This window comes from Dipodomys merriami, unplaced genomic scaffold (assembly GCF_024711535.1).
Source record: "Dipodomys merriami isolate MVZ:Mamm:240054 unplaced genomic scaffold, mDipMer1.0.p SCAF_5, whole genome shotgun sequence".
Taxonomy (NCBI): Eukaryota; Metazoa; Chordata; class Mammalia; order Rodentia; family Heteromyidae; genus Dipodomys; species Dipodomys merriami.
In genome coordinates this window covers 67822908-67847268 of record NW_027206068.1, presented here as the reverse complement: position 1 = coordinate 67847268, position 24361 = coordinate 67822908, and the positions used below count along the sequence as shown (strand labels likewise).

Genomic DNA, 24361 nt, shown 5'->3' with positions numbered 1-24361 from the left:
TACCACTAGAGCCACAGCGCCACTTCCGTCTTTTTTTTTCTGTTTATGTGGTGCTGAGGAATCGAACCCAGGGCCTCAGGCATGTAAGGCAAGCGCTCTACCACTGAGACACCTTCCCAGCCCCCCCCCCAGATTGTTTTCTAAAGAGTGTTTTCCAAGTTGTTCTCCACCCAGTTGACAACATTCCCATGCTGAGTCCCTGCCACGAGGTTTCGTGAGTCTTTTGAAATTTGGGCCAATACAGGACTATGAAATTGTATCATAGTGGTTTTATTTTATTTTTTTGGGGGTCCGGTCGTGGGGCCTGAACTCTGGGCCTGGGCGCTGTCCCTCAGCTCTTCAGCTCAAGGCTAGCGCTCTACCACTTGAGCCACAGTGCCACTTCTGGCTTTTTTTGCTTATGTGGTGCTGAGGAATCAAACCCAGGGCCTCATGCATGCAAGGCAAGTGCTCTACCACTGAGCCACCTTCCCAGCCCTGGTTTTTATTTTTGTTTTATGTTTTTGTAGTATAGTGCAGGCAGGCTTCCATCTTGCTATTCCCTGGTATACTTGGGGTTACTTGCTAGGCAAGCACTCTACCATTTGAAGCATGCCTCAGCCCTTTTTGCTTTAGGTTGTTTTTCAAATGAGTTTTGAGTTTTTGTCCCACCTGGTCTCTGATTGAGATCCTCTTATTTCTATCTTCCAAGTAGTTGGGATTATAGGCATGCAACACCATACCAGATTCCCAGTTATCATTTAAGTTTGTCTTACTTGACTTTACTTTTTTTTTGGGGGGGGAGGGGGTCCGGTTGTGGAGCCTGAACTCTGGGCCTGGGTGCTGTCCCTCAGCTCTTCAGCTCAAGGCTAGCGCTCTACCACTTGAGCCACAGCGCCACTTCCGGCTTTTTTTTTTCTGCTTATGTGGTGCTGAGGAATCAAACCCAGGGCCTCAGGCATGCAAGGCAAGCGCTCTACCACTGAGTCACCTTCCCAGCCCCTTGACTCTACTTTTTGGGGGGTCATTTTCACAGTTTACTTTTTTAAAAACATTTGTATTGTAAAAATACCTTACAGAGGGGTTACAATTACATGGGCAAGGTAATGAGTACATTTCTTATCAAGCATTGTTGCCTTCTCCTTTGTTTCCCCTTTCCATTCCTTCCCAACTCCTGCCCCTCCCCCCCCACCCCTCACCAAAATTGTAAAGTTTGTTTTTCAACATAACGACTTGTACATATCATTGTTTCAATGGGTCCACCTGTATCCTTATTTAAACGGTTTGTTTTTGCCCTTTCCCTCCATAAATTGTACCAACATCAAATACAGTGAAAGCAGGGCTTAAACCGTGCGGGGGAGGGACATACAAAGCAACAAAGAAATCATCTTATAAATATGTTAGAAACAATTGCAAGAAAGAAAAAAAACATTTTTGAATACTTATCTTGGGGTTCATTTCACCTAACATCAACTTATCTGACCTTTTCTGCTAGTCTCAGAGATATTACTAGTTATTGTAAATAAGGGAAACAATGGGACCTATGTTTCTTTGGGCCTGGCTTACTTCACTTAAAAATATGGAACGTTTCACAAATTTACATGTCATCTTTGCGCAGGGGCCATGCTAATCTTCTCTGTAATCCTTCCAATTTTTAGTATATGTGCTGCCGAAGCGAACATTTTACTTTTGTTTATAGTACCCTTTATTCTATTTTATCATAAAATAATAAAGAGTTTTAAAATAAATAAATTACTTTTTTATGGTACTGAGGCTTTGACTCAGGGACTGGGCACTTGTCCCTTGGCTCTGTCATTGGAGCCACAGCTCCATTTCTAGCTTTTTGGTGGTTACTTGGTGATAAGAGTCTCCTGGGCTTTCCTGCCCAGGCTGGCTTTGAATTGTCATCCTCAGATCTCAGCCTCCTTTCTGAGATAAGATTACAGGTATGAGCCTCAGGCTTACTATTTGACTATTTAAAATAGCTAAAACCTCATTTTAAAAGTGTATACTTAAGCATTGGGAATGTGGCTCAATGGTAGAGTGCTTGCCTGATATGCAAGAAGCTCTGAGTCTCTTCAGTACCACATAAGTAAAAAAAGCCAGATGTGGCACTTTGGCTCAAGTGGTAGAGTGCTAGCTTTGAGCAAAAGAAGCTCAGGGACAGTGTCCAGGCCCTGAGATCAAATCCTGGGACTGGCTCAAAAAAAAAAAAAGTGTACACTTAAGAGTTAGCAAACACATTCATGATGTTTTGCAACTATTATCACTATCAGATTACAGAATGTTTTCATCACCTTCCGAAGAACTCCACACCCAGCAAGGGTCATTCCTCCCTCAGTCCTTTCCCGCTTCTAGAAATCTTGAATCCACTGTCTCTCTGTATGGATTTGTCTATACTGGACATTTCCTTGAGGTGGAATCCTATATGGCATTGTGGTTGGGTTCTAGGCATAGTAGGACATTTTCAAGGCTTGCATTTTGCCAGTACAAGTGCGCACACGTGCCATGCATGTGTGTGGGTGAACTTACCAGGAACACTCTTGCCGGAAGTTCCTTCTCTTAGTCATCTAAGTTGTGTCCCGGGTCACGTAGTCAGGCTGCGGCCCTGAGGACATGCTGTTTTCTCCACCCTGTGACACAAAGAGATGCACCCTATGGTTTAGAATCATTTGGGAATTTCCATTCTTTTCTGATTTGCTCCATTTTAATTTGATCACATGTGACTTTCCATGTCTGCAGTGTTCTGCAGAAATTAAGGTAAGAAAAAACTCGGTGGCATTACAAGGTTCCTGGGGGCTGGGAAGGTGGCTCAGTGGTAGAGTGCTTGCTTTGCATGCATGAGGCCCTGGGTTCGATTCCTCAGCACCACATAAACAGAAAAAAGCCGGAAGTGGTGCTGTGGCTCAAGTGATAGGGCCCTAGCCTTGAGCTGAAGAGTTCAGGGACAGCACCAAGGCCCAGAGTTCAGGCCTCACAACCAACAACAACAACAACAATAACAACAAAAGGTTCCTGGGAACCATGATCAAAATCTTACATTGAGACAAATATGTATCTGGAAACAATACTTTCTAAGTTTTAGTAATACAGGGAGGGCAAAAATAAACATCTGAAATAAGTATATATTACTTTTCCGAGTGTTAAATGCTTCTAACTTGCTTTCTGTACCTAATCATATTTATTGCCAGGAAGGAATCTGCTACTTTGGAATAGGTAAGGACCTAAATGGCAAGGCAGAGGTGTAAAAGACCCCAGGAGGACCCAGGATTTCTGGTCACTGAGATATCAGACTTTAATCAAGTTAGAGCAAGGGAGCTGGACTGAGGAGAGAGTAGAGGCCCTTTCCACTCTTTTCCATCTAGAGAAGAGCATTTAATACATTTCAGACCAACTCACTACATGACACTGCCCCCTGAGTAGCTGGGACCACACGTGTGAGCCACCATACTCAGTAAACACTACTTTGGGCTATTCTTGGGATAGAGTCTTGACTGAGCCTAGAGCCTCAGTCCTTCTTTGTGTCTCTTGATTCTTGGAGTAGGTGGGATTACAGGTTTGCATCACACTGCTCAATTTACCTTTCAAAGGAATTTATGTTGGGAAGTGTAACTGGGGAGAAGAGAAGACTGGGGTGACTTAGTTTCTCTGATCATCATTGTTTTGGCAATGCCACCGCCACCCCCTATCCCTTACTCTCTTCTCTTCCTCTGCTTTCCTTCAGTCCTGCTGTGGATTTAGGGCAATGTCTCCAAAACTTAGCTGCATGGCAGAATCCTTGGAGAATCTTTCAAAGATCCTATCCCTAGATATTCTTACAGACTTCTGAAGGGTCTGAGTTAAACCTGGAGATTTACATTGTTTTAGTTTTCAAATTAAAAAAAAAAAAAGTGTTTGCAGAACCCAGGGCCTTGCACATGCTGGGCAAGCCATCCAGCACTGAGTTGTATTTCCAGGCAGGCACAGAGATTTTAGCAAAGGCCTTACGTGGCATTTGTCTCAGTCTTGATATAACTGTATGTACAGATCCTCAGCCTCTCCTCTGTCTGTACTCTATCTTAAATGGATTGTGAGGTCCCTGCATAATCAAGGCTGCTTAGCTGTAGTTGTTTCTCCATACCGAGGCCAGCAGCCAGCTGAGGCTCAGCCATCTATCTGGATTCAGTCACCTGGAGCTTGATTTCTGTCCAGCTTGCTCTGGGTAATAAAGCTGTGGTTAAAGTCAGCTGTTCCGCCAGCTCCACCCTTCCTCTCCCCACACTGCTCATGTGGTCTCTCTTGGTCTTGTTTCTCCCCACTGTTGTAGGCGTCCTAGACCCAGTGACCCATCCGTACCCTCTCCTAACCCACTGACTTAATCTTTTTTTCTTTTTTGGTACCAGTTATAGGTCTTGAATCTCAGGGTCTAGGCATTGCCTCTGAACTTTTTTGTTCAAGGCTAGTCCTCAACCACTTCAGCCAAGGCTCTACTTTGTGCTGTTGGTGCTTGATTGGAGATAAGAGTCTCACAGACTTTCCTGTCCCCCCCGTTGGCTTTGAACTGCAATTCTCAGATCTCAGCCTCCTGAGTAGCTAGGATTATAGGCATGAGCCACTGGCGCCCAGCTGTTGTCTAGATTCTATCTTTTCACATTTTCTGGTCTTTTTTTTTTTTTTCTTGACTAGTTTATATTATCTCCCCTCCCAGTAACCAGCTTTTTATTTTATTGATTGTGTGTGTGTGTAAAATAAATTTCTATTTCACCCATTTCTGCCTGGTTTTTACTATTTTTCTCCATCTTGTAGTTTGGGGTTTGGTTTGTTCCTGTTTTTCTAGAAGTTTATTTTTTATTTTATTTTTATTTTTTGGGTCCGGTCATAGGGCCTGAGCTCTGGGCCTGGGCACTGTCCCTCAGCTCTTCAGCTCAAGGCTAGTAGTCTACCACTTGAGCCACAGCGCCACTTCCGGCTTTTTTTTTCTGCTTATGTGGTGCTGAGGAATCGAACCCAGGGCCTCATAAATGCAAGGCAAGTGCTCTACCACTGAGCCACCTTCCCAGCCCATCTAGAAGTTTTCAGTTGCATTGTCAAGTTATTTATTTGGGAACTTTCTGTTCTTTTTTTGTTGTTATTTGTTTGGTCAGTTGTGGGGCTTGAACTCTGGTTCTAGGCACTGTCTCTGAGCTCTTCAGCTCAAGGCAAGTGCTCTACCACTTAAGCCACAGTGCCACTTTCAGTTTTCTGGTGGCTTATTGAAGATAAGAGTCTCTCCAGGCGCTGGTGGCTCACCCCTGTAATCCTAGCTACTCAGGAGTCTGAGATCTGAGAATCACAGTTCAAAGCTAGCCTGGGCAGGAAAGTCCATGAGACTCTGATTTCCAATTAACCACCAGAAAACCAGAAGTGGCTCTGTGGCTCAGGTGTTAGAGCACTAGCTTTGAGCATAGCTTTGAGCTGAAGAGCTCAGGGACAGTGCTCACGCCCAGAGTTCAAGTTCCAGGTCGGACAAAAAAAAAAAAAAAAAAAAGAGTCTCATGGACTTTCCTGCCTGGTCTGGCTTTGAACCACAGTCCTCAGATCTCAGCCTCCTTAGTAGCTAGGATTACAGACGTGAGCCACTGGCACCTGGCCTTTCTGTTCTTTGTATGCAGGCGCTCATAACTATGAACTTCCTCTTGCCCTGCTTTTGTTATACTTTCATTTTCATTGTTTGCAGGAACTTTTTGACTTCTCTTTTCATTTCTTCAGTGACCTAGCTGTCATTTTACACTGTGTTGTTCAATCTCCATGTATTTGAATATTTCCTATAGTAACTTTTGTTTTGGTGGTTGTGGGTCCTGAACTCTGGGCCTGGGCGCTGTCCCTCAGCTCTTCAGCTCAAGGCTAATACTCTACCACAGCACCACCTCTGGCTTTTTCTGCTTATGTGATGCTGAGGAATTGAACCCAGGGCCTCATGCATGCAAGGCAAGCACTCATCACTGAGCCACCTTCCCAGCCCCTCCTATAGTGTCTTTTAACTATCTCTGTGTGTGTGTGTGTGTGTGTGTGTGTGTGTGTGTGTGTGTGTGTGTGTGTGTGTGTGTTTTCATCAACTGCATAAGGTCAAAGGGGGGAGAAAAGAAGAGGTATTTCAGTATATAAATGGCTATCAAAGGTTTCAGGTTATTGTCTTCCTTTGCAGTCTGCTATGTGACTGGCTCTGTGTTTACTGTCTTGGTGAGTTTTACTGTCTCGATGAGTTTGAGCGCTCAGAGGTGAACATCTGAACCTGGCCCAGCCACTGAGTCTCACATCACCTGGAATCCCACTGCAGTCAAAGTAAACCAGTCTCAGGATGTGGCTGGGCTTAGGTATTTTTAAAAACTCTCCAGTGGGAGTGTTACCTGTGACCACGCTTAAGAACCACTGTGCAGGCTTACTGTGTAGACATGGGGCATGAGAAAGCTTCACCTAGCTGGGTTAAAACATTTTATTCTGGGTCTGGAATGGAAAAGCAGAAAGGTCATTTGATTTTTAGGCTTTTGGCCTGGGAATCCTGAAAGAGAGATAATTCTGCCTCTTTCAAGGCCATCTTGGTCTATTTATTTATTTAGTTATTTATTTATTGTCGGTCATGGGGCCTGAACTCTGGACCTGGGCACTGTCCCTCAGCTCTTCAGCTCAAGGTGAGCGCTCTGCCACTTGAGCTACAGCGCCACTTCTGGCTTTTTCTGCTTATGTGGTGCTGAGGAATCGAACCCAGGGCCTCATGCGTGCAAGGCAAGCACTCTACACCTAAGCCACCTTCCCAGACCCCTCCCCTTTTTTTTATTTTTTAAGTTACCATTTCCTATTTCCACCAAGTTGATGGCTTGTGATTTATCTGCTCCGTGTGGGGGCAGCATTCTTGTTTGCTCTGTTACAGGAAATTCAGAAAGGTTTGTAGTCAAGCTCTTTTTGGACTGGTGAGTGGAGAGTACTTGTGCGCCTCTAATCAACCTTCTATCATACACCCATTGTTCCCTTAGGGGGAGCCAGCCTTGAGCAACAAGTATCACCTCCCTGGAAGTATGTTAGGAAAACTCATTCTCTCCTGGGCATCTGTGGCTCACACCTGTAATCCTAGCTACTCTGGAGGCTGAGACGTGGAGCATTGTGGTTCAAAGCCAGCCCCAGCAGGAAAGTCATTTTTTTAAATCTTCAACTAATCAGCAAAATGCTCGATGGGAGGCATGATTTAAGAGCTACTTATCATCCATGAGCAAGAAAGCCAAACACACCCCCGCTCCCCCAAATTAGGATGAAGATATAGCCTGGAAGAAGCAGTTGAGGAGGTCAGGGTGTTGGATCCCTATCATTAAGAAAACAAAGGATGCTACAATTAATAAACTAAATCATGGGAGTCTTTATTGCAAAAGTCAGTGACTACATGGAGGCATAGACTTTTTTTTGTGGTTGTTGGTTGTAGGGCTTGAACTCAGGGTCTGGAGGTGGTCCCTGAGCCTCTTTGTGCTCAAGGCTAGTGCTCTACCAGTTGAGCCACAGCTCCATTTCCGGTTTTTGAGTGCTTAATTGGAAATAGGACTCTCATGGGACTTTTCTGCCCCAGGTGGGCAGATCCCCAGATCTCAACTTCCTGAGTAGCTAGGATTACAGGCATGAGCCACTGATGCCCAGTGGGTATAGACTTTTAAATTGTCTCAGACACAGTCTTTTAAAGGTAAAAGCTACATCTCATTTGAAAAACAAGATATAGGATTCCCCCCCAAAGCATACACAGAAGTGAAAATGAACATTAGTAATCTAGATTTCTTTCCTTGAATTCTGGGCAGATGGAACTTTTGGGGTTTTTTGGTTCCTCCCTTCCCCCAGAACCTGCTGAGCAAACAACTTGCAGTTTTTCATAGCACCTGTTAAGCAAACACCTGGGGTCAGGGGCCTTTTTCCTTGGGGGACAAAATGGCATCACTTCTGTCAGGCTTCAAGCTTAAAGACATACCCTACTTCATTCCCCACTAGTTCTTGTGTATGAATCAAATCATTGAATTCTCAGTGAAAGAGCTACCTTGGGCCCTTAGGACTCCAAGTTACTTTAACTGGGCTACACCTGTTCCACTAGCCTCAAAACAACATAACCAGCAATCCTCTCCCAGGTCAGGCTGGGGAGGATTTACAGAAAGAATGCCCCACGAAAGTGTTAAGCTCCAGCAGATTCAAAGTGGCCTTCCATCAGGATGATGGAGCCAGGCAGGGGTCCTGTCTACTTTCACATGGGGAGGGGGGTGCTCAGGGTGGTGAGGTAGAATCCGTTTTAGATGGCTGCTGGCCATCCTTGATTAACATTTTAACCTAAATGGAATCTCCAGGTTGGAAGGGATGGGCTGGATCCAAGCTCAGCCATAGCAGTGTTTAGCATCATTTCCCAGAATCTTAGACTGATTACATACCTCCTGTTGGGCTGCCTGCAAGTTCTACACAGACTGGTTAAGGCTGCATTTCTGCCGGGCGCTGGTGGCTCGTGTCTGTAATCCTAGCTACTCAGGAGGTTGAGATCTGAGGATCGCGAGGCAAGAAAGGCCCTGAAACTCTTATCTCCAATTAACACTCAGAAAACCCAAAGTGGCACTGTGGCTCAAGTGGTAGAGCTTACCTTGAGCTGAAGAGCACAGGGACAGTGCCCAAGCCCAGAGTTCAAGCCCCATGACTGACCAAAATTTTAAAAAAAGGCTGCATTTTTAACTTAACCTAAGACGGAGCCCAACATGAGTGAACCTCCCAATAGTTTCCTGGTTGCTTTTCCCTGAGGATACCTGCTTTGCTGGCTGGTGCCCCACTGGTTTTTTAGGACAGCTCCGCCTGGCCCAGGGCAATTTACCTGGGCAACAACTTTTATTAACCAAATTAAAAAAAAATAAGGCTAGGATCTTTTGGACAGACATATAGAAGGCTTGAGTCTGTAACCATCACTCACAAGTGCTATCTCCACACTTGCACACTTGTTACCACTGTTTTCCATGCCTTTTTTTTTTTTTTTTGGGTCCGGTCGTGGGGCCTGAACTGTGGGTCTGGGCGCTGTCCCTCAGCTCTTCAGCTCAAGGCTAGCGCTCTACCACTTGAGCCACAGCACCACTTCCGGCTTTTTTCTTTTTGCTTTATGTGGTGCTGAGGAATCGAACCCAGGGCCTCATGCATGCAAGGCAAGCGCTCTACCACTGAGCCACCTTCCCAGCCCCTCCATGCCTCTTTTATAAATCTATCTTGCCTCATTTTCTAAAAATGACTTTGGTTCCATGATCATAAGGGAAGTTGGGCGAAGATCCATCTTCTCTATCTGTTTTAAGCTGGGTAGGTAGACAAGAGCCTACAAGCTTAGCCTATTTTTACCAAGGGGTTGCCAGGATCAGATGTCAATAGGAGCAATATGTATTCCAGAATGGGAAATAATATAATTTTTAACTTCTAATAACTGTGTAGTCATTTTGGGGAGCAATAGTAGTGTAGCTTGTTTAGCAGTTCTGGTCTATAAAAGCATTTTTTTTTTGGCTGTCTGGGGAACGTGACCTTTTGTGATTACAATGAAGAATGAGGCAGAAAAAGGCTCCAAGGATCCATGGCAGCACACATCCTTGAGAAGCGGACTTTACATAGCAAAATGGCCTTAACATAAATACTTAAGTGAAATTTGGTAGTCCTAAATTTGTTTTGGGGGGTGGGTTAGTCATGGGGCTTGAACTTTGGGCCTGGGCGCTGTCCTGAGATCTTCAGCTCAAGGCGAGCACTCTAGCACTTGAGCCACAGTGCCATTTCCTTTTTTATTTTCCTGGTGGTTTATTGGGGATAAGAGTCTCATGGACTTTCCTGCCCGGTCTGGCTTTGAACCACAATCCTCAGATCTCAGCCTCCTGGGTAGCTAGTATTACAGATATGAGCCACCCGGCTCACTTTTCAAATTTTTTACACAGGGGATGCCTTTTTTTTTGGGGGGGGGGTCCAGTCGTGGGGCCTGAACTCTGGGCCTGGGCGCTGTCCCTCAGGTCTCCAGCTCAAGGCTAGCGCTCTACCACTTGAGCCACAGCGCCACTTTCAGCTTTTTTCTTTTTGCTTATGTGGTGCTGAGGAATCGAACCCAGGGCCTCATGCATGCAAGGCAAGCGCTCTACCACTGAGCCACCTTCCCAGCCCATGGGGGATGCCATTTTTAATTTGCATTTAAGTGACCTTTTAGAAACCTTGAAGCAAGTAATGCCCATTTACTTTTTTGTTGTTGTTGTTGTTGGTCTGGGCCTGAACACTGTCCTTCAGCTCTTCAGCTCAAGGCTAGCGCTCTACCACTTGAGCCACTGCAACACTCTAGTTTTCTGAGTGGTTTATTGGAGATAAGAGTCTTCTGGACTTTGCTGACTGGGCTGGCTTTGAACCTTGATCTTCAGAGCTCAGCCTCCTGAGTAGCTAGGATTACAGGTGTGAGCCACCATGCCCAGCCCCATTTACTTTTTGTAGCCTGGCTTTTTAAAACAGTTGGTTTTAGCCGGGCGCTGGTGGCTCATGCCTGTAATCCTAGCTACTCAGGAGGCTGAGATCTGAGGATCGTGGTTCAAAGCCAGCCCGGGCAGGAGAGACCGTGAGACTCCTATCTCAAATAAACCACCAGAAAACCAGAAGTGGTGCTGTAGCTCAAGTGGTAGAGCGCTCGCCTTGAGCTGAAGAGCTGAGGGACAGCGCCCAGGCCCAGAGTTCAAGCCCCACGACCGACAAAAATAAATAAATAAATAAATAAATAAAACAGTTGGTTTTCTTTGTTTTTGGTTTTAGTCTGAGTTAATTATTTTTTTTGGTCCGGTCGTGGGGCCTGAACTCTGGGCCTGGGCACTGTCCCTCAGCTCTTCAGTTCAAGGCTAGCGCTCTACCACTTGAGCCACAGTGCCACTTCTGGCTTTTTTCTTTTTGCTTATGTGGTGCTGAGGAATCGAACCCAGGGCCTCTGGCATGCAAGGCAAGCGCTCTACCACTGAGCCACCTTCCCAGCCCCAGAATGAGTTAATTCTTAGAAAACCTTTTTTTTCTTTTTTTTTCTTTTTTTGCTTATGTGGTGCTGAGGAATCGAACCCAAGGCCTCGAGCATGCAAGGCAAGTGCTCTACCACTGAGCCACCTTCCCAGCCCCAATTCTTAGAAAACCTTTTAACTCAAATGACAGTTTTTCTACATGTAAGAATTACATGCAGATCAGCACTGTACATTGGCACTACACCAAGAATCCAGATGTTAACAAACTAAAGGAAGCTCAGAGCATCTTTTTGCTTTTTAAAAAATGAATCTATTTGCAAAATAGCATTGAAACCAGATTACATTAACCCTCCTTTAAAGTTTTATTATTTTTAAAAATTTGTATATATCCCAAGGAGCAGTTTCAGAAATACATTACCTACAATATCATCAGTTTTTTTCATGTCTGTCAGTAAGGAAAAGAAAGAGACAGAAGTGAAAATGGGCCACCCGCCTGTCCCATGGAGTGGGCATAATCCCATCTGACTCCTTCGGGTTAGCTGAACTGCTTTTGTGCCAGCTCACCAGCTCACCCGCCTTTAGGGCTGGGCGAGCTGCACCTTTGCCAGATTAGTCTTCACCCCTCACAGCTAGGCCCCCATTGACTCATTAAATTTTTTTTTTAGTCCTTTCTCTTTATTTTTGACTGAGACAAATACCAAAGCACTTTCAGAGAGCTAGAACAGACATTGTCTTTAACAGTGATAAACACATCTTTACACTCAAATTTTGGAGACTTAGCCCCAAATTTTAACAGTGGAGGGAAGTAAAACCTAAGTCCTCAAAAGATTACATTTTTGCTAAGCCAGATAACTCTTCATTACAGTAAGAACAGCTTTTACCTTGAACATGGTTACACACTCACAAACACACACACAGACTTGTACACAAAGATCTTCAAGCACCCAAAAATGAATGTAGGCTGTACATTTCTGGAATTCCAGTGGCAAGAGATATTTTTTGCCATTTATTCTTACAGATGACTAAGATTTAAGACAAAAAAAAAAGTTGACTAACAAATTCACAAATCACCTTTGCATCTCCCAGCCCCATGTCTCCAGGACTTGCTTGTTTAGCAAGGTATTGGTATACCAATTGACCTTTGAATACCTTTAGATGGAGGAAGGGTAGGATGGGGGTTATCTGAAGCTAAACTGAACTGTCCTGATTCCATCTTTTATCCAGTTTTAGACAGGCGTGCTTTACAATTTCAATTTTAAGTTGCCAGAGTTAACAAGGGGTCAGAACCAGGACTGAGGCTACCCGCGCCCAGCCTCCAACCTCCAACCTCCAGCTGCTCTACTTAGCAAGCTGCTGCTACTGCCACATGCTAGAACTTTGACTCCCTCCCTCCCCCACCCCCCCCATCCCCCCCCACCCCCGCCCAGAGATATCCAAACGAAGAATACAGACATAGAACACAGTATGAGACAAGGCAGGAACACAAAAATCAAAAGCTGAGTTGGGGCCTCTCTCACCCTAAGTGGGCCTCCTCAGTTTAGCCCTAACCAGAACTCTACTGTTGGGAGTCAAGACTCTACAGTATGAGAGCAGTACCCAACGCTGCGTGGTCTGGTCCTCAGATCTCTAATCTGAGAGAAGTAGCACCCTCTATTCTCATCAGAAAGAGAGAAGGGAGGTGGGTCTGAGCATATCTGCTCCCCTATCCTCCCTAATCAAAAAGAGGGTATAAAGAGAAATTTTAGAAGGGGAAAAGTCCTGTAGAGTTCCTTGATAAAAAAGGTCAGTGATCCATGAAAAGAAATCCTCAGGGGAAGAGGATAAAAACCAGTTAATATCATGAAGAAAAGTCGAGACAAACAACTCAAATTGACAGGACAAACAAAAGGGGCCCATAGACATCCCAGGATAATTGACACAATTTCAAACGGGTTTCACTCCAGGGACCGCCAATGGCTCCCATTAACGCCTTAGGGGAGCTGGCGGCAGGGAGTTCAGGCTGTGTTCCACAGTCCACCTCTGCACGGGTACCTAGACAAAGGAGGTGAGACAAAGGCAGAGAGACTCCTGGGATGCAGAGATGGGGCACTGATGTCTCCTGCTCCGGTGTCAAAACCTCCCTTGGAGTCCTCCGGGGGCCCTGCCCTGGAACGTCTTGAGGGTTGCTTCTCTTAGAGGCTCTGTGGAAACTGACACCTGGGAGGGAGAGGCCAGCTGTCTCCAGGTGTCCAACCCAAGAAGGGTCTCCCAAGTGCCCGTACGCATGATCTTGCTAGGGCCTCCAAAATGTTGTATCCCAAGCAATGAGAAAAAAAAGGATGCCACAATTAATAAGACAAATTATAGGAGTCTTTAATGCAAAAGCCAATGACTACACAGACACATAGACTTCTTAATGCAGCCATGAGACAGCTCAGATTCATTCATTTATTTACTTACTTATTTATTTATTTATTTAGTCGGTCGTGGGGCCTCAACTCTGGGCCTGGGCGCTGTCCCTTAACTCTTCAGCTCAAGGCTAGCGCTCTACCTCTTGAGCCACAGTACCACTTCCGGCTTTTTCTGTTTATGGAGTGCTGAGGAATGGAACCCAGGGCCTCATGCATATAAAGCAAGCACTCTACCATTGAGCTACCTTTCCAGCCCCCTCAGTCTTTTATTTTCATTTATTTATTTATTTATTTATTTATTTGTTTATTTAGTCAGTTCTGGGGCTTGAACTCAGGGCTTGGGCACTATCCCTCTTTTACTTGAGGCTAGCACTCTACCACTTGAGCCACAGCACCACTTGTGGCTTCTGTGTATGTGGTACTGAGGAATCAAACCCAGGGCTTCATGTATGCTAGGCAAGCATTCTACCACTAAGCCACATTTCTGGCTGAGAGTCATTCTTGTAATGGCAAAAGCCACATCCTCTTCAGAAAACCATAATGCATTGGGGTTTTTTGTTTGGCAAAGTATACACAGAAGTGAAAATGAGTGGGCTGGGAATGTGGCTTAGTGGTAGAGTGCTTGCCTAGCATGCATGAAGCCCTGTATTCATTCGATTCCTCAGTTCCACTTAAACAAAAAACTGATAGTGGTGCTCAAGTGGTAGCTAGCTTTGAGCAAGAGAAGCTTAGGGACAGTGCCCAGGCCATGAATTCAGGCCTCAGAACTGGCCAAAAAAAAAAGTGATGAAAATGAGCATTATGATAAACCTAGACTTATTTCCCAGAATACTGGGCAGATGAAACTCTGTTTGTTTGTTTATTTATTTTGCAGAAACTGCTGAGCAAATAACTTGTGGTTTTTTGCAGAACCTGCTAAGCAAATAACATATCTGGGGTCAGGGGCCTTTCTCCTTGGGAGACAAAATGGTGTCACTTCGGTCAGGCTTCAGGTTTAAAGACATAAATAACCTGCTTCAGGGGGTGGGGGATGTACGGAATGTGGGAAACAGCACAGCCTGCCAGGGATGGGACCATCGGCCAGACCCAGGCTTGCACAGAGATCCAAACTGGGTTCAGTGAGTGTGTCAGAAGGAGCTTATTGAGGATTTAGAAATGAAGAGTAAAATCAGTGCCATCGTGAGGATATTTAGGACTCCAGCCAGCACAGCACGCACTCCATGTGCTCGAGCACCCTGAAGTATGCAGAATGTCAAGAGAGGGACCCTAGCCCTTAGTCATTTAGAGGAAATGTTCACCAGGGACCTTGGAAATGACATATTCCTGGCCTTGGATGGAGTATCTTCCTGTGACTAGCCACTGATTCTTCATTCGGGATGTCTGAACTGGAGCAGAAGAGATAGCAGCCAATTGCTTATTCCTTCCACGAACAGTTGTCAAGCGGGCAGAACCTGTCTGTCTGCTGGGAGTGGGGTGGGTGAGTTTCAGATCAGTGATGACAAGAACATCGGTGCGGTAGCCCTGGGAAGAGTGGAATGAGCTGTCTCATTAGATGAGAAACAGATATAGATGCATCTGGGCAAACGTCTGCTGAAGTGTTGATGATATTCCCTTTAGGAGGCCTGTCCTCTTGGAGTCTCTTCCCTCCCAAAATCTCCCTCCCAAGGCTGGGGAAGTGAGCATGGTAGGGGGACTTTGCCCAGCTGCTGAGGATTCTGGGTAGGTGGTGGAGGGGGCTGGCATGGGGGAGCAGTCATCTGAAACTTCAGAGCAAAACCCCAAACGTTAGAGGAGCAAAGGCTAGCCTTTACAAGGAATGCCAGGAACAAGCTCAAAGCTAAAGTCACCAGTGGAGAAAGCAAGGTCAGGGCTCACCTGGAAGCTAGACTGGGAGCTGTTGCCAAAGCCAGCCCGATTGCCCTTGGCTACCTGGTGAGGCAGAGAGCCAGGAATCAAGCCAGGGCCTAAAGGCCCCGCCAGTGGCTCACAGGAATTCTGTGGCCTATTTTTTTTTTTTTTTTTTTTAGGTCTGGTCGTGGGGCCTGAAACTCTTGGCCTGGGCGCTGTCCCTCAGCTCTTCAGCTCAAGGCTAGCGCTCTACCACCTGAGCCACAGCGCCACTTCCGGCTTTTTTTTTTCTGCTTATGTGGTGCTGAGGAATTGAACCCAGGGCCTCATGCATGCAAGGCAGGCACTCTACCACTGAGCCACCTTCCCAGCCCTATTTTTTTTTATATGAGATTCTATAGCTTAAATTTGAAGGCAATTCTAGAAGGTTTCAGAGTGTTTTGCACAGGTACTTGGGATATTTAAAGATGAATTCTTAGAGAATAACACGCTTCAATGCTAACAGTTTTGAAAATTTATCAATTTCAGTAAGATCATTTTATGTTTGTTTACCAGTCACAGTTTTTTGTGGAAAAGGTGGTGACAGACAATATTCAATACTTGAAAGTATTAATAGAAATGTTTTAATTACAAATAAGGAAAACAGAACAAGGCTTAAATAAGTATTTCCTGTCCTAGAAGTCAGTGACAGAACTCATTCTGTTAATGTTTATTTTTGTTATTGGCTTACATCAGTTGTAAAAGGGTGGGAATTTTACTGTTCCATCTCCATGTTAAGTTGTATTCCAATCAATTTATCTTGTTAATATTTAAAATATGGTTGAAAACATTTAAATTTTATGGTTCTGGACTCCAAGCAAAAGACTAAATAAAAACATAATCAGTATCCCAGTAGTTTTCTTTTTTTTTTTTTTTTTTTTTTTGTGGGTTGTGGGGCTTGAACTCTGGGTTTGGGTGCTATCCCTCAGCTCTTCAGCTCAAGGCAAGTGCTCTACCACTTGAGCCACAGCACCACTCCGGTTTCCTAGTGGTTTATTGGAGATAAGAGTCTCACGGACTTCCCTGCTCGGGCTGGCTTTGAACCGTGATCCTCAGATCTCAGCTTCCTGAGTAGCTAGGATTACAGGTGTGAGCCACTGGTGCCTGGCTCCCAGTAGTTTTTTGTTTTTTTGTTTTTTCCTTTTGCTTTTGTTTTTGTGCTGATAGTGGAGCTAGAACTCAGGGTCTGGGTTCTGTCCCTTAGCTTTTTCACTCAAAATTGGCACTCCATGTCTGGCTTTTTGTGGTTAATTGGAGGTTGGCTTCGAATCTGGATTCTCAGCTTCCTGAGTCGCTAGTGTTGCAGGTGTGAACTATAAACCCCTGGCTTAAATAGTTTCTTGGTTTAGTTTTTCCTGGCTTTTTGCTTACTTGTTTTTGTTTTGTGTGCTGGTCCAGCTTCTTTTGTTCAACAATAGTGCTCTTCCACCTGAGCCACAGCTCTACTTCTGGCTTTTTTGGTAGTTTAGTGGAGATTTCCTGCCTAGGTAGCTTCAAACCATGATCCTCATATCTCAGCCTCCTGAGTAGCTAGGATTATAAATGTGAGCCACTGGCTCCCAACCTTTTTTTTTTTTTGGTAGGTCGTGGACCTAGAACTTGGGGCCTGGGCACTGTCTCTGAGCTCTTTTGCTCAAGGCTAGTGTTCTACCATTTCTGCTACAGCACCACTTCTGATTTCTTGGTAAATTGGAGATAAGAGTCTCACTGCCTGGTGCTGGTGGCTCACGCCTGTAATCCTAGCTACTCAGCCTCCTGAGTAGCTAAGGTTCAAAACCAACCCGGGCAGGAAAGTCCGTGAGACTATCTCCAATAAGTGGTGCTGTGGCTCAAGCAGTAGAACGCTCACCTTGAGCTGAAGAACACAGGGACAGCTCCCAAGCCCAGAGTTCAAGCTCTATGACTGAGAAAAAAAAAAGAGTCTTACTGACTTTCCTGCCCAGGCTGGCTTTGAACCATGGTCCTCAGGTTCAGCCTCCTGAGTAGCTAGGATTAAAGCTAGCTGGTGCCTAGCTTTTAAATGGTATTCTTTAAGTGGCGGTCAACCTGTGCCTGGACCCAGAGGATTCTGGACACTATCTTTGCTGAGTGAAATTTTCTGTGTCATGGAAACACTGACAGTTGTTCTCTTTCTTCTAGGAAATTATGCAAATATTCTCACAATGTTCTCTCAGAGGACAACTTTATAGTCCTGAAAAAATACGAGCTCTCTGGGCTTAACCAAGAGGAATTAGCCGTACTCCTGGTCCAGAGTGACCCCTTTTTTATACCTGAGGTAAGTGGTGGCCTCCCAGTTGAGATGACAGGAGAGTACTGTGTTGGAGAAGGCACAGAAAACCTCAACGCCAGCACCAGGGCTCCAAAGGTGGCAGTCAAGGCTTTGCTGAGATGTCTGGGATTGATCTCCTCTGCCAGGCTGCCAGGAACCCAGTGTTAGCAAAGATGAGCTAAAGACATAATGGTAGAAATAACTGTATTACTTCAGGGTGATTTCCTGGAGGAGGTGGCCTTAGAAATGATGTTTAAAAGAGAGGTGGAAAGGTGAGAATACAGATTGGGTGTTGTATAATAGGCTCCTCTACCCCAAGTAGAGTGATTCAAATGAAATCTATGTATTTATTTCTTACTTAGTAGTTTAGACCAGAGGTCAGCAACCTATAATGCACAGGCCAAGTCTGGCCTGCCATCTGATTGTATAAATGAAGGTTATTAAAACACAGCTACATCTTTTTACATATTGTAACCTACTAGGGCAAGTTAAGTAGTTGTAACAAAGGCCAAATTCCTTGCAAAGCATACAGTATTTTTCTTTATTATTATTATTTTTATTATTTTTTTGTGTGCCAGTCCTGGGGCTTTAACTCAGGACCTAGATGCTGTCCCTGAGCTTCTTTTTGCTCAAGGCTAGTCTCCACCACTTGAGCCACAGTATCACTTCTGGCTTTTTCTGTGTATGTGGTACTGAGGAATCAAACCCAGGGCTTCATGCATGCTAGGCAAGCACTCCACCACTAAGCCACATTCCCAGCCCAAGCCTACAGAATTTACTGTCTAATCCATTACAGAAAAGTTGGCCAACTCCTGTTTTACCTGGGTAAGGGCAGGCAGGTAGGCTGTGTGGTCAGCAGGTAAACCCTACGATTTCATCCAGGACTCGGGCCAGTAGGTCCTCTCTGTTACCTCTAAAATATGTCTTCCTTCTCTAGGTACAAGTTGTTCTCATTTGTCACCATTTTCTAGGCAGCAGAAATGTAAAGAGGAAGTTATTAAAATGCATACAGTTTCCTTTTAAGATGTGACCTGGGCGGGTGAGGTGGCTCATGCCTGTAATCTATTTGGGAGGCCAAGATGTGGAAGCTTAAGGTTTCAGGCCAGCCTGGGCACGAGACTATCTGAGACTCCATCTCAACAGGAGACATGGTGATTCATGCCTGCCATCCTAGCTACAAACAGAAGCAGAAAATAGGTCAACTGCACTATAGATGTGGGCCCAGACAAAAAGTGAGACCTGATCTCTAAAGAACTAGTGAAAAAAGGATGTGAGGCATACATAACTCAGCAATAAAGAGCCCAGCAAGGCTGGAACTCTTGTTCACATCCCAGAACCACCCAAAAATAAATACATAAAAAAAAAAGGTGACATGAACATTGTATATCTGCTCACATCTCATTGTTCAGGGTTTAACACATGGCCTATGTTAGCCGAAAGGGAGCTTGGGAAATGTGGTTTCTTGCTTGATGCCAATTTGTCTACCTAAACCTGGGAACTTCTATTACTAGAAGAAAGATGGGGACAACCATAGATAATTACTATTTGTTTGTTTATTGTGCTGGGCTTGGACTCAGGGGCTTCTCACTCCCAGCTTTTTTTTTCTCAAGGCTGGTGCTCTACCACTTGAGCCACACCTCCACTTACAGCTTTTTGCTGGGTAGAGATGAGTGTCACAGATCTGCTTGCCCAGGCTGGCTTTAACTGGGATCCTCAGATCTCAGTGTGTTGCACAGCTGGGATCATAGGCATGTGCCACCAGCACCTGGCAGTGGTGGCTGATTAAATTTCCTCTACGATAGACATGCAGACTTAAGGATTAGAGGATGCATGCAAAGCATGGTATCTGGCTTGAGAGAAATCCTTCAGTAGAGAAGTTTGTCTTACTCTGAAAGAGAGGTCCAGCATAGAATTCAGAAGCACTACCCCATGTGGGAAGGAAGCTATTGAGGACTTCTTGAGGATTAAGCACATATTTACTCAGCTCATGACCTAAAAACTGAGAGATGCAGGAGGCTGAGATCTGAGGATCATGGTTAGAAGCCAGCTTGGGCAGGAAAGTCCATGAGACTCATGTCCAATTGAAAAAAAAAAAAAGCTGGAAGTGGAGTTGTAGCTCAAGTGATGGAGATCCTGAGTTCAATCTCTAGTATTACAACACAAAAAACTTGCAGGGATGGGAGAGGAAAAATGAGGGAGAACAGGGTTGATATTGAACAAGAAGCATGGTATCACTAACCTGACTTAAGGAATTGTGATCCCTTCATGCAACTACTTAATAATAACAATTAGAAAAATAACTTTAAACACACACACACACACAGAGTTGAGAGATGATTTTTCAGTTGGGCACTGAGTTCAGGATAGATATATCATACATCCTGTAAGAATCTATTAGGGAGCAGGGTGCTGGTGGCTCATACCTAGCTACTTAGGGAGGCTGAGATCTGAGAATTATGGTTCAAAGTCAGCCCAGGCAGGAAGGTCTATGAGATTCTGATCTCCAATATAAACTACTCAGAAAAAGCCAGAAGTGGTGCTGTGATTCAAGTGGTAGAGCACTAGCCTTGAGCACAAAGAGATTCAGGGACAGCACGCAAGCCCTGAGTTCAAGCCCTAGGATTGGCCAAAAAAAAAAGAATCTATTAGGGGACTATACCCCTTTTCCTGTATAATTGTAGCACCCATGTTTAGTGAGTGGGGTGGAAAGTACTTGTCTGAAGCTTGCTTTGAGTTTGAGCTAATAATGAAATTTCCACTTGCCTATGGTCAGGATGGAGATCCCAGGCTGGGAAAGTCATCATTTCCTGAAGGAGGTGTGAACAGCTGGTCCCTGTGGTTACCTAGCTAACTATTGTATGCTTAGCGTAAGATCCCATTTGAAAATGATGGGCAAAAGATCTAACCCTAACCCTAATCCTAACCGAAGCTTTGAAGCCCCAAGCTTTCAAGCCACAATTGACCAAAAACAACAACAACAAAAACCCCAAAAGAGCCAAGCACTGATGGCTCCCTCCTGTAATCCTAGCTACTCAGGAGGCTGAGATCTGAGGATTGAAGTTCAAAGCCAGCCTGGGCAGGAAAGTCCATGAGACTTTTTTTTTTTTTTTTTTTTGTCGGTCGTGGGGCTTGAACTCGGCCTGGGCGCTGTCCCTCAGCTCTTCAGCTCAAGGCGAGCGCTCTACCACTTGAGCTACAGCGCCACTTCGGGTTTTCTGGTGGTTTATTGGAGATAGGAGTCTCACGGTCTTTCCTGCCCAGGCTGGCTTTGAACTGCGATCCTCAGATCTCAGCCTCCTGAGTAGCTAGGATTACAGGCGTGAGCCACCAGCGCCCAGCTTCATGAGACTCTTATCTCCAATAAACCACCAGAAAACAGGAAGTGGTGCAGTGGCTCAAGTGGTAGAGCACTAGCCTTGAGCTGAAGAGGTGAGGGACAGCGTTCAGGCCCAGAGTTCAAGCCCCATGACTGACAACAAAACAAAACAAAAAAATCAAAAAATTTCTTTTAATTAAAAAAATGTATTTTAGTTAAAAAGAACATTTGTGTGTTAATTTTAAACTTCTTTTAATAATTTGAGAAACTTTAATGTTATGCCCAGCAGAGACCAGATTTTTAATTCCCCAACAGTTACACAGGTAAAACATATATCCTAATATCCATCAGGGGCTTGAACTCAAGGCTTGATCTTGCTGGGCTTTCTTTCTCACAACTGATACTATACCACTTGAGCCATGCCTCTATCATAACCTTCTTTTTTTTTTTTTTTGCCAGTCCTGGAGCTTGAACTGGGGCCTGGGCACTGTCCCTGAGCCTCTCTGTGCTCAAAGCTAGCACTCTATCACTTGAACCACAGTGTCATTTCTGGCTTTTTCTGAGTAGTTTTTTTTTTTTTTTTTTTTGGGTCCGGTCGTGGGGCTTGAACTCTGGGGCCTGGGCGCTGTCCCTCAGCTCTTCAGCTCAAGGCTAGCACTCTACCACTTGAGCCACAGCGCCACTTCCGGCTTTTTTTTTTTGCTTATGTGGTGCTGAGGAATCGAACCCAGGGCCTCAGGCATGCAAGGCAAGCGCTCTACCACTGAGCCACTTTCCCAGCCCTTTCTGAGTAGTTTATTAAAGAGTCTCACAGACTTTCCTGCCCTTGCTTGGCTGGCTTCAGCCTCCTTAGTAGCTAGGATTAAAGGTGTAATCCACTGGCACCTGGCTCTATCCCAGCTTTTTGCTGGTTAATTAGAGATGGAGGCTTGAGGGCTTTTCTGCCCAGGTTGGCTTCAAACAGTGATTCTTCAGATTTCACCCTCCTGAGTAGCTAGAATTACAGGTGAAAGCCACTGGTGCTCAGCACATATATGTCCTTGTAAGTATAAAGTTGATATTCAAAGCTAGACTTTCATCTTTAGACTTCTTTATAATATGGGGCTCACTTTGGGTCTTGTTTATAGCTGGTCATCTGAATTTGATTTTCCCAAGGGTTATTCTATAAGTTTTTATTGTGAAAATACTGTACAGAGGAGTTACAGTTAGATGAGCAAGGTAATGAGTACATTTCTTATCAAGCATTGTTGCCTCCTTTGTTTTTCCCTTACCATTCCTTCCCTCCCACCTCCACAACTACACTCCCCCCTTTTTCCCTTCCCTTTCTTTCCCTTCCCTCCTCCTCCTCCTCCTCCTCCTTCTTCTTCTTCTTCTTTTCTACTTCTTCTCTTCTTCTTCTTTTCTACTTCTTCTCTTCTTTTCTTCTTCTTCTCTTCTTCTTCTTCTTCTTTTTCTTCTTCTTCTTCTTCTTCTTCTTCTTCTTCTTCTTCTTCTTCTTCTTCTTCTTCTTCTTCTTCTTCTTCTTCTTCTTCTTCTTCTTCTTCCTCTTCCTCTTCCTCCTCCTCCTCTTCCTCCTCCTCTTCCTCCATCTCTTCCTCCTCCTCCTCTTCCTCCTCTTCCTCCTCCTCCTCTTTCTCCCCCTCCCCTTCCTCCTCCTCCTCCTCCTCCTTCTTCTCTTCCTCCTCCTCCTTCCCCTCCTTCTTGTTGGTCATGGGGCTTGAACAGTGGTTCCTGAGCTCTTTTGCTCAAAGTTAATGCTCTACCACTTTGAGCTACAGCTCCACTTCTGGTTTTCTGGTGCTTTATTGGAGATGAGTCTCACAGACTTTCCTGCTCAGACTGTCTTTGAACCCCAACCCTCAGATCTCAGCCTCCTGAGTAGCTAGGATTACAGGTGTGTCTTCAGCACCCAGCTTCTTTCTCTCTTCTTAACTTTATTGAGACAAGGTTTCATTATACAGCCCAAGCCTAAGACTCACCACGCAAGCTCAGATTCTCAGTTCCTTATCTTAGTCTCCTGAGTATTGGGGTTACAAGTATCTGCCACCATACCTGGCACCACTGTCCCTTAATTAGTCTGCAGGTCTTGAGTTCTGACTCAAATAAGCCATCACTTTAATGCATCTCATTGAAGATTGTGGGAAGTGTGTGCTGGTAGTCTGTAATCCTAGCTACTCAGGAAGCTATGATCTGAGGATTGAAGTTCAAAGCCAGCCTGGGCAGGAATGTCTGAGATTATCATTTCCAATTAACCACCGAAAAAAAAGCCAGAAGTGGAGATGTGGCTAAAGTGGTAGAGCACCAGCCTAAGGGACAGGACCTAGCCCCTGAGTTCAAGTCTCAATACCAGCACCAAAAACAAAAAAGAGAAAAAAAAGTGAAATCGCATATCCTCACCCTTTGCCTGCCCTTTGGTCTTTACACGCTTCAGAAATGTCTCTGCATTGAGCCTTCCTGACAGTGTGTGGCAGGTACAAAGAAGCGTTTTGTCTCAGGCAATGAGTGTTGTGTCTTTCTTCTGTAGATCTGCAAAGAGTACAAAGGGGAGGGACGCAAACAGACGTGCAGCGAGCACGCAGCGTGTGAGAGGCTGCACATCTGTGAACACTTCACCCGCGGGAACTGCAAGTACCTCAACTGCAACAGGTCCCACAACCTGATGGACAGAAAGGCGCTCGCCATCATGAGGGAGCATGGCCTGAGCCCAGAGGTGGTTCAGAACATCCAGGACATCTGCAACAACAAGCACGCTCGCAGGAACCCGCCCCGCTCCAGAGGTACTCGCCCAGCCTTAGATAAACCCACGAGCTGTCACATAAACAGGCTCAATGCAATCAGCCCCATGACATTAGCTCACACCTATAATCCTAGTGTTGGAAACACGTGACCTTCTTGTGTCAGAAAATGAATACAGACACAAGAGCTATAGGAGATATTGTTAAGGCAGTTTACTTCTCCCCAGAGCTAGACAGGCATACCAGGCAGGGTGGTCTGCTTGGTTTTTATCCTAACCCACAAGGTGACATTGTCCCTTCTTGTTAAGGAGTCAAGTTTATGATTGGAGGAGGTTGGTAAAGTCTGGAAAGTTCCCACTCAAGGGACAGTGGTCTTTAACTCTATGGGTAAAGACATACTCTTAACATGGCTGGGTGGTCACAAACAACACAGATGATAATTATAATTGAAGTCAAGAAGCAAATAATTCCAGGAAATATCAGTATATATTTGTGACTGGTTACAAGTTGGAGGCATTTCAGCTTGACAGAAAAGATGGCTTTTTCTCACACTAGCTACTCAGGAGATTGAGATCTGAGGACTCCATACCAAACCAACCCAGGCAGGAAAGTCACTGAGACTCTTTATTTCTAATTAATCAACCCAAAAGCTGAATTTGGAACTGTGGCTCAAGTGGTAGAGTGCCACTCTTAGGAAAATGCCCAGGCTCTGAGTCAAACCCCAGTAAAATATTCTAGGAATTGAAAGTACCACCTCTGTAATTTCTGGGACCTGTATACATTCAATTTTCTACATTTTCCCTTCCCAAACTTTGTCC

General features: G+C 45.0%; 1 protein-coding gene and 1 non-coding gene across 2 annotated transcripts in view; one reads left to right on the top strand and one right to left on the bottom strand.

Annotated features, from left to right (window-relative positions):
* Nucleotides 1-24361, top strand: part of Zc3hav1 (zinc finger CCCH-type containing, antiviral 1) — a 57650-nt gene that overhangs the window by 6144 nt on the left and 27145 nt on the right. The window contains exons 2-3 of the mRNA XM_069996878.1: nucleotides 17363-17498; nucleotides 23333-23585. Coding sequence (XP_069852979.1) covers nucleotides 17363-17498; nucleotides 23333-23585 — 389 coding nt within the window. The remainder of the gene's footprint in view (nucleotides 1-17362; nucleotides 17499-23332; nucleotides 23586-24361) is intronic.
* Nucleotides 1553-1659, bottom strand: LOC138810307 (U6 spliceosomal RNA). The gene has a single exon (XR_011367104.1). It is a non-coding gene; the product is annotated as a U6 spliceosomal RNA (small nuclear RNA).